The following is a 10,313-nucleotide window of genomic DNA, read 5'->3' on the forward strand; positions in this document are numbered from 1 at the left end:
TTTCTATTGCAGTAATCAAATCTCTAGAAACTGGATTACCACTAAAAGGCTGCTTAGCTAAACTAGTGCGCACATTTCTTTGATTCCTTTTTCTTGCTCTTCAGAGTCCCTTATACTAGTCATAATGAACTGGGTGCAGGGAGCAGTTCTCTGTGTTGAAGAAGCTTAATTGGATTAATGATATCCATGTCCCAAGATTAAAGAACATTTATAAAGCAATTAGATATCTCGAGTATTAAAGTTCAAATAATCATCATAAACACTTCTGAAGCATTTCCAATGTCCCAGGTGCTGCTCTAAGGGCTTTATGTATATGAACTCACTTAATCCTCCCAATAGCCCTTTAAAATAGGTTCTATTATCTCCATTTTAAAAATAAAGCAACAGAAGCCCAGAGAAGTCAAATAACTTGCCAGAGGTCCCACAATTAGTAAACAGCAGAGCCAGGATTTGATCCCGGGTAGATTCTGAAAATACTGCAGGGAGGCAGTTAGCATCTTCACCTTTTGAAGAGGAACCAGAAGCTAATTAATAACTTACTTGCTGGAGGCTAAAAAGTCCTGGAGCTGGAGTCCCAGCCATGGCTGTCAGCTGTGAACCTCCAAGCCATGGTAGCTCCTTCATCAAGACTGGTGACCTTTAGTTATGAAAATGATCTCTGGCCTTTGCAGTTTCCCTTTGTGGAGGGACAGCTTCAGAAAACCTTAGCAGTGGCAAAGAGTAGTTGCTCAACACATGTTGGTGGAATAAACAAATGAATGAGGATTGCCACACTCTCCGGTGTCACAATTGGCCAGCAAGGTGCATTTTACAGTTGAGTAATTCCAGATAAAGACAGGAACATGGTGTTTATAAGCTGCCCTGAGGGACGAGAATGCAGACAGGAACCAGGGGAGGGAGAAATCAGGGACCCTGAAGAAAAGGGGCCCAGCAGGCAATAGGACCCCTAGGACTTCTTGCCACCAGGGCTGCTTCACAGGTGGATGGGCGGGTGGCCTGCCTGCACCCCCACCTCCTGCCCCTAGCTCAACTGCAAAAACCCAAAGAGACACCGTGGTGCCTTTAATAAATATTTGCCCAACGCGTGAATGAGTCAAGTCAAGGGAGGTGGCATATTTTGAAAGTCCATCCTTGTCCTCCCCACCCCCACAGCTCAGTAGTCACTGCAAGATAAAACCCTCCCCTCCTGGTGACCATCATCAGTGACTGTCCCCGGTATAGGTGCAGGCGCGGTCTGGTTGTGGTGGCCTCATCGGGCCACAGGAGCAGCAGGGAGCCATGCCCAGGTACACAGTGCACGTGCGCGGAGAATGGCTGGCCGTGCCCTGCCGGGACGCGCAGCTCACCGTGGGCTGGCTGGGCCGCGAGGCCGTGCGGAGGTACATGAAGAACAAGCCAGACAACGGTGGCTTCGCCTCGGTGGACGACGTGCAGTTTCTCGTGCGCCGCTGCAAGGGCCTGGGCCTGCTGGACAATGAGGACCCACTCGAGGTGGCCCTGGAGGACAACGAGTTCGTGGAAGTGGGTGAGTAGCCAGAGGGGAGCAATGCAAACTGATGTGGCATGGCCTCGCCTAGAGCTCACATCCCTCCGAGGGAGGCTGCATTGCCATCCCCACCCCGGGGGAAATGCGTGAGGGCTGCGTGCGGGCACTGCTAGGCCTCTGTGTGCCTTCCATTGTCACGCAGCCCTGCGAGAGAGATCGGATTCTTATCCACCTTTTATAACGAGGCAAGAGACAACAAGGAGGTCTTACCTTGAGTCAAGTCAGTCAGGCCTCCAGTAAGGAGCAAAGATCAGATTTGAACTCAGGACGGCAGGTTTAAGTCCCTTTGCATTTACTGAATTCCTTCGTGTTACATAATTATTTTGATAGACTTTAAGGCGAAGATCCTTTTGCCCTTCAAAACAACCTCACCCACTAGAGGCCAGCGACATAGAGGTGTTCAGATTCAAAACAAAATAAAGCCGGGGATGGGGATAGAGGTGGGGGTTAGATCTCGAACTTTCACTTAAACCCGAAGCAATGCCTGTCACCTACATCTCTGCCTTTTGCTCTCCTTCTTTGTAAAGACACTAAGGACACTTGAAAGTATCTTAAGTCATTTTAGAGCGGCCATGTCTAAAGAATTCAAAGGCAATTGAAGAGTCCTTCCTTGGTTTACCAGCAAGGCCAAAAGCGGCTCTCGGTTGTGATCTGTAAGGGGTCGCCTCTTGTGTTCTTGTTTCAGTTATAGAAGGGGATGCCATGTCTCCTGACTTCATTCCATCGCAGCCAGAAGGAGTTTACCTGTATCCTTTCCTGCAGGCCCCTTGGCCTGCTCTGGGGGCTGGGCCTGTTCCACATTCCCCAGTGTTTTCCTTTACCTGGCTGGCTTCAGATACAGCAAATACCGGGAGCCTGACAAGGTAAGCTTCAAACTACTCTCCTTTTGTTAAGAAAATTAAGCTCCCCCTCACTGAAGGGCGGAGAGAGTCAGCAAAATCTATGAGCAAACACTATCAATTCAGACAGGACTTTGGCCAGCTCTGTGTAGTAGGAAAAGGCATATGCTTTTTCATTTCTAATTTTCCTTACTCAGCCTCCTCTTAAGCAAGCTGTGTTCTTCTTAAATTAGTGCATTAGTGTGTCACAGCAGTGATAAAAATCTCTGAAGTGTCAAAGTTTGGTTCTGCTTGAGGCTTCCCTTCTCACTTGTACGAGCAACAAAGCTGCTCGGACTCATGGAGACCCCCTTCGTTTGTGCAGTACATCGCCTTAGATGGGGACAGCCTGACCACAGAGGATCTGGTCAACTTGGGCAAGGGATGCTACAAAATAAAGGTATGGGGGAAGGAAGGGAAGGATGTCCTCCGACCTTTTCTGCTGCGTGTGGAAGTCTTCAGTGTGTTCAGCTCTGACCAATGTTTTCCTAGCTCACCCCAACTGCCGAAAAGAAGGTGCAAAAATCCAGGGAAGTCATAGACAGAATCATAAAAGAAAAAACTGGTATCTTTTTCCCTTTGTGTTATACAATTATTTTCATAGACTGAGAAAATATGGCCTGACCCTAATTGTATAATGTCTGTTGTTTTCTTTGTTTTGTTTTGTTTTTATTTTATTCCAGTTGTTTACGGCATTACTACAGGCTTTGGGAAATTTGCCCGAACTGTAATTCCTATCGATAAGCTAGAGTAAGTTGGAGTCCTGCCCTCCCCACCAAGCGCACACACATTCACATGCCACCTACACCCTCATCTTTGAGGTTTCTTTCAACAAGGGAAGTAATTAACATTTGCCCTGATTTACAGATGAGGAGGATGAGAAGTGGGTTAACTCCCATAGGAGTGGGTATTGTAAACACAGGCTTGCTGGTTTCTTCCATTGCCTCATGCTGCCTCATCCTGTCCCTCCAAAGGTTTAACTATCCCTTCCTTCATTTCCCCAGCTGAGGGAACATTTTCACCATGAGGTATTTAAAAGGGTTTTTTCTCTCTTTCTCTTCCAGGGAGCTCCAGTTCAATCTAGTGCGTTCCCATTCTTCAGGTAAACCATTCCAAACGCTGGGTGCCTCCTAGGTCTTGTTTGATTGGATGAATAAAGTACAGCATGGTGTAGGGCATCCTGTAACAGCCATGGGGACTAGGTGCCAATTCTGCTGGAGGGGAGGGAAGGAAGCAGAAAGCATCGGACAAGACCACCTACCAGCTGAATCTCTGAAAAAGGAACAGGCCAGGTGGAGGGATAGGGTTGGGACCGCAGCATGTGTACAGTCATGCCAAGAGAGTGCTGCATTCAGGGAATGGAATTAAGGCTGAAAGTCAGGGAATGAGGGGATTGGGACGAGGTGAGATGGGACAGTGTGCCAAGAATCAGCACCAATCAGATTGCAAGGGAGCTTGTGCTAAGGAGCCTGGACTCTATTCTAAGCGTGTTGAGCACGTGGCGGGGGGTCATTGAAGTGTTCCAAAAAGGGAAACTGAGAAGGCAAAATTGGACGTTCACCCTGACGATGGGACTTTAAGAAGCAAGACAGTCGGTGGGGAGAGCAGTCCAACTACCTGAGTCAAGAAGTAGAGAAAGGTTTGAGAGATGAAGGAAGCCAGGAGTTAGAAGAGATTTTCTTTCTCTTGTAGAAACCATCAATTCTGTTTTGTAGGTGTTGGAAAACCACTAATCCCTGAGAGATGTCGGATGCTCTTGGCTTTAAGGGTCAATGTCTTAGCCAAAGGATACAGTGGCATTTCCCTGGAGACCCTCAAACAAGTTATCGAAATATTTAATGGTAATGCAGCAGATCCCCAACTGACCATCCACTGAGGCATGTCCCACAGGGTAGACTTGATTAATGGGATGGTGAAGAATCGGTTGAGACAAGAAGACCTAAAATAATGGAGAGGAATAGAAAATGGGTTTGGAAGAAGGAGGATAGCTAGGTAGGGGAATGTGGCAGAGACACTCACTCCTGTGTAACCCATTCGCCACCATCCTTCACTTAGTATTTGGCATCTTTAAGACTGGAACCAGCCCCTCAAGCCCGGCCGTCAGTTCAGGGCTGGAGAGAACTTTGATTCAGTGGTGCCCAAATGTGGTTAGAGAAGTTGCATCAAATCATCTGGGAAACATCATGATTCCTGGACGTCCATCCCAAAGACCGACTCAATAGTTGTGGTTGGTGCCTGGGAATCTGAAATCATAATGCTCCCCATGTGGTAGGATTGCCAGACTTAAATAACTGAAGTCCAACTTCTCCCAAAGATAGAACAGAAAAGAGATTACAGACTTGCTTGTGATCATGAAGCCATCTAGTGCTAGGATACGATGCAGTTCAACTCTTTGGAGCTTATTTCTTGGGATAGCAAAATTAAAATATGGAGACAAGATTTGAAATGCTTGGGACGCCATTGTCCCTTCTTACAAATAAGGATAAACATTTTAGGTCAGCAGAGGCTCAGGGATTCGTTGCAGTGAAGGAGTGGGAGGAGGAGAAGCAGGGCTGGGCAGTCAGACCAAAACACATGCTGTGGTCACAAGTGGCCCATAAATGTGATATGCTGATCAGTGAATAGCAATTTGAATGAGCAATCTATTGTGTACAGGGCTATGCTGAACAGACCAGTCATGATGCCAACACCTATTTCTACTCCCATCCTGGTCTGCCCTACCATCCCAGCTAGTACAGCTTTGGCAGTGAACCCACCTATATATGCATTATGGGCCAGTCTAAAGCACCTCTGGGTGGGTCCCTAAGAGTTCAGAGAATTCCCCAGGGTGACTTGAACTCTGATCTGGAAGCTGGCTCATGGGTGGCACTGCTTTATTCTATTGACATTATTCAGCAGTTGGCAAAAACACTGCTCTCAGGAGTCTGAGTTTACTTAGAAAAACAAAGTCCCCCTTTTTTTGGTAACTTGGAATTGCCTACTAAACTATGTCCATTTATAAGTGGTAGTGAGGTGGCAGACTGGGTCATGAGGAATCTGGCAAAAAGAAGAGACTAAGTTGCCTATTCCCCAGAGAACCCTTGTCAACACTTTGGTGAACCTTATCCTCCTGGAACATTTTATATTACTTTTCTAACATAAATACAGTGGGTGCCAAAAAAATGTATACACATTTTAAGAAAGGAAACAACTGTATTAATTGTAATACTCAATATATACCAACAACAAAAGATGAATACTAGTCACGTTTGACTTCTGCAATTACAAGAGGTGCTCAAAGTGATTACCATCAGTGTCCAGACACTTCTGATTACGGCAAACTACTGCTTGAGCAACGTTGACCAAAGTGTCCACTTGTATACATTTTTTTGGCACCCTCTCCCCCTTCCAGTATTTACACATTTCTAAACATTCTCCAATAGGTGGCTACACAAAACTTTTGTCATAGGAAAATCTCTTAATTCCATATTGAGATATTTTTTAACTTTTTGTTCTTAGAGACAAGTCTATAATGAACAACAGTTAGTTCCCGATCACGTCTTTAAGATACATTGGTAGAATTCCTGAAATTTCTAGGTCCAATTAGAACATGCACAGCAAGTGAAGGGGCAGAGGACCCAGAAAGAGGAAGAAGTTAACAGATAATCGTTATGGGGATGTGGGTTCCAGTTCGACTTTCTGCCATGCAGCCCCATCTTGATTGTTTCCTCCATGTAGTGTCCCCCCAACCACCTTCGCACAGCCAATCTGAGCATATCCTGGCTAACACCTGTGATGCTTCCCTCCCTTCTCCCTTCCTGCCTTTCTTTCTCTCCTCCTCCTCCTCCTCACGCTTTCTCTATAGCAGCTCAGCCAGGTCACTTCAGCAGGAGCTGTGTTTGAGGAATCGCTTTATCCCCAGGTACCTGTGCCATAAAGTGATTACGAGCTCCAACTGGCGGAGGTTGGTCTCATAGGCAAAATGGGGATAGCCAGAATGAAGTCCCCCTGAAGTAACTGCTCCTTCTTCCCTCCCAGCCTCCTGCCTGTCCTATGTTCCAGAGAAAGGAACCGTTGGTGCCAGTGGGGACCTTGCCCCGCTCTCTCATCTTGCCCTTGGGCTCATTGGAGAGGGGAAGATGTGGTCTCCAAAGAGTGGCTGGGCTGACGCTAAATACGTAAGACTTTCATAACAGCTTCCATGTGCGATATTTTCTCTCGGCGGGGCGTTGGGGGTATTGATGCTTCCCATTGCCCTTAGGAGAAAGTCTGAACTTAAAGTGACCTATAAGAGTCTTGTCTGTCATGTTACTCCCCTCGTCCCTTCCTGCCAGGGTTCAACATCACAGAGGCTAGAGGAGCCTTGCAGCTGGAACGCGCTGTGTCCTAGGCAGAAGGACCACACAGATGCGTTCTTCTCTTCCCCACTCACTCCTGTCCCTCTTTCTGTTAAGTCCTCTGGGAAACTCCCCTCTCTGGTCTTCTGGTTCCCCCCCACCCCACACACACAGACACACCCATCCCTTTTGTTCCTCCTTGTGCTCTCCTGGCATCTTACGTGATTATTTTCCGCGGAACCGTACCCACTTCCTGCCTCCTGGAGCACTGAACATTCTATTACTGTAATTGCCTTTGAGCTTGTCTGTCTCCATTTTTCCTACCCCAGCCCCAGCCCAACACCCAGAACAGAATTGGGTGTTTAATAGAGACTCTAATAAACTTGCGAAATTGACAGAGTAAATGGTGCTGGCTCTGTCTTCCTTCTTCCCTCGAGGGACCTTAACTAAGTGACTGCTTTCCCTTCTTTTATTTTGGAGGAAGATTATTCCGCCCTTTTCCCCTTAGAATTGTGTTTCCATCTATTAGGCCAACAACCCCCCCACCCCTGCTTCACTAGTGTTCATACATTTGCCATACAAGTAAGAAGCCCTGCTCTGAGGTTCCACCAGTGTTCAGATAAGTAAGAGGAGGGTAGAGGACTTCTTACGTCATGCTCCGGAGGCAGGAAAGCCTAGCCTCAGCACAGCACAGGTTGCACATGTTCCCAGGAAGCAGCAGGAGAAAGGTGAATCATTCAAGTGGGCACTAAACACATATCACCTAGAAACCAAAACTCAGGGTTGATTCTGTAGACACTAGAGCCCCTGATTTAGGTACGGAAATGATTTGAAAGCTAAGGTCTGCTTTCAGACTAAAGGGCAGAACTAGAGAATAGACCAGAGATGATGACTAGAACCAATGCATGTAGGTCTAATCTTTTATAAGACAGACCTGTGGGCTTAAAGATGTTTTATAAGATTCCTCATGCAATTAGAAATAGGCTGGTATTTCATTTGATACCCATTTTTATTTGTGTAAATCATTCTTTAGGTCCTGGAAGCCCATGGACTGAAACCAATTGTTTTGAAACCAAAAGAGGTAAGGAGATTCAAGGACAATTTGTTCATGTTAACAAGTCTTTCTGCACTATTTTCAGTCTTAATTTCGGTCTCACTCATTTCTTAAAATAAATGTGACTTACATGTCGGTTAAACTTTGTCCACTAAAGAAAGGGCTCCTTCATATGCATTTAAAAGATCCTTCATGCCACACATGCTTAGGGGTTCTCTTACCTAAGAGCTTAAAGTTCACATCAGGATCTCTAGGGATCCCGAAGAGATGCTCTAAGCCAGCATCCCTTAGGATGCTCTAAACCAAGATCTTTGGACCAGGCATGTTTCAGGGTATCTTGTCTACAAAGATGAGAAGTTAAAGAGGAAATGCAGCATAATTAAGAGCTAAATATTTTATATGCATTTTACACTGCAGCTACACTGCTGCCTTGAGAATAGAGATACTTACTAGCTATTCCATTTGGCAGATTTATACTAATGACTTCACATAGGAAGGCACTTACTTAGTCCTCAAGGGCTTAAATAAGCATTTCTGCACTCCACTTCAGAACACATGAATAAGCATCCTTCAGCTGACTGCCTAGCTTTCCTCTTATGAAAGCAAAAGGTACTAAATCAACTTCCTAGGCCTGTTATAATAAATACAGTAGGAAACTTCTCTCCCCCTCCCCAAAGGGTCTGGCGCTCATCAATGGGACGCAGATGATCACCTCCCTGGGCTGTGAAGCTGTGGAGAGAGCCAGTGCTATTGCTCGGCAGGCTGACATAGTGGCGGCCTTGACCCTTGAGGTGCTGAAAGGCACCACCAAAGCCTTCGATACTGGTCAGCATGGTTCTTCCTTTTGGTTGCTACTCATTCAACCAGAGCTGGTAGGATGGGCTGGTTGAGGTCTTTAGACACAGGAGTGGTGGGGGTGGGTGGTAGGGAAGAAAGAGAAAACCCAATGCCTGGGGCATACCCAATCCTCCTCGGCTTCCTTGAAATGATCACGTTATACAGACAGATGCTGACCCTGAGAGTTAAAGGACCTGTTCCACATCACCCAGGCCTGACTCCCATCAAACTATATCCTGCTTTAGGAATCTGTGTGCAGGGTTTTAGAATTATGGAACTCAGGTTGCTCCCCATTAGAAATTTGGAAGGAAAAAAAAACCCTGTAGAAGTGGTAGCTTACCTAGAAAGCAGTGAGTTTGAAAGACTCTCTGCTATTATATACAGTAGGACAGAAAAAGTGTTTAAAAATTACTTAAATTAAGCCACTACAGGGCTCCCTTCCATTATAAGCCTAAATATTTTGGGGGTAACTCAGTGTCCTGGGTTGAATTCCCAGTAGTCTCAACACATAGTTTGTCCTCAGATATTGAAAGTAGAAAGAATAGAGACAATAAGGAACAACTTGCTTTTGGTGTTCATTTTCTAATGCTAAGTGGTGGTTAAGGACTCCTGGGGTTTTGAGGGCTGTGTTAGCACCATGGATGGTCCTGAGCCATCCATCATAGTTCGTTCTAATATCAGAATTGCTCAGACTTGTTCTCCTTTATCAATTCTAGACATTCATGCTGTTCGCCCTCATCGAGGGCAAATAGAAGTTTCTTTTCGGTTTCGGTCACTCTTGGACTCGGATCACCATCCATCAGAAATAGCAGGTCTGCGCATGCTTATGAAAGCGAGCTTATTTGGTTTTGTGTGTGTGGGAGGGAAAGGGATAACATGTCCCCCTTTCATCTTTTCCACAGAAAGTCACAGGTTCTGTGATCGTGTTCAGGATGCATACACCTTGCGCTGCTGTCCACAGGTAAACCAACAAACAAAAAGTTTCTTTTCTCTCTTCCAAGTCAGGGGGGAAATAGACAAAGAGGAAGGTGTTGCAAAATCATGTCATTGTCAATTATAACCCAAATTTCTTACTGCCTCTACTAAAAATTGTGTAGATCATACTTTCATTTGTCCAATTATTGTCAAGTTTCTAGTCTATGTAGCAAGCTGTTTGTTTCCTCTTGAATTGCTTTGCTCAACCCCCTCGTGGAGAAGTCCAACAGACAACTGGCTGTGTTGGTTTAGTGCCCTAACTTTTAAAAAGTCTTAGTAATTACATCGTCCTAACCAGTTAATGGAGTTTTACATGTTCTTCCTGTTAGATAGAACTAGAACCAGCCTGCCAGCGGGATGTTCACAGGAAAGACTTAATCAAAATTCAAATGCCACCCTTGGTATACCTTATCTGCATTTAACAGGCAGATATAAATAAATCATCATAAATGAATCTGTGAGGCTTAACTTTACATAAAAACAGGTGTAAATGACCTGGGTTGGCAATAAAATCTTGTATTACAGATGTCACAACTCATTTGCATATGGCAGTTAGTTGATGACAGATTAATATGCATATCAAGAATGAAACAATAGTTCCACTTGTGCCAAATTTCAGTCTATAGGGTAACAGAGTCCTTCCTAGAGTGAATACCCTCACTTCTTTGCACTGAGCAACTTCTATGCTAGCTAGCTAGGTTAAAGAA

At 45.4% G+C, this 10,313-nt stretch overlaps 1 protein-coding gene across 1 annotated transcript in view; it reads left to right on the forward strand.

Moving 5' to 3' along the window:
• The first annotated feature begins 1,072 nt into the window (after positions 1-1,072).
• HAL (histidine ammonia-lyase) overlaps positions 1,073-10,313 on the forward strand; it is a 36,854-nt gene continuing 27,613 nt past the window's right edge. Inside the window, exons 1-13 of the mRNA XM_019641680.1 lie at positions 1,073-1,525; positions 2,232-2,292; positions 2,382-2,409; positions 2,750-2,824; positions 2,917-2,989; positions 3,108-3,174; positions 3,489-3,526; positions 4,140-4,265; positions 6,442-6,581; positions 7,774-7,821; positions 8,472-8,619; positions 9,348-9,443; positions 9,534-9,592. Of these exons, the coding sequence (XP_019497225.1) occupies positions 1,279-1,525; positions 2,232-2,292; positions 2,382-2,409; positions 2,750-2,824; positions 2,917-2,989; positions 3,108-3,174; positions 3,489-3,526; positions 4,140-4,265; positions 6,442-6,581; positions 7,774-7,821; positions 8,472-8,619; positions 9,348-9,443; positions 9,534-9,592 (1,206 nt within the window). The 5' untranslated portion in view covers positions 1,073-1,278. The remainder of the gene's footprint in view (positions 1,526-2,231; positions 2,293-2,381; positions 2,410-2,749; positions 2,825-2,916; positions 2,990-3,107; positions 3,175-3,488; positions 3,527-4,139; positions 4,266-6,441; positions 6,582-7,773; positions 7,822-8,471; positions 8,620-9,347; positions 9,444-9,533; positions 9,593-10,313) is intronic.

Source organism: Hipposideros armiger, unplaced genomic scaffold (assembly GCF_001890085.2).
Source record: "Hipposideros armiger isolate ML-2016 unplaced genomic scaffold, ASM189008v1 scaffold_63, whole genome shotgun sequence".
NCBI lineage: Eukaryota > Metazoa > Chordata > Mammalia > Chiroptera > Hipposideridae > Hipposideros > Hipposideros armiger.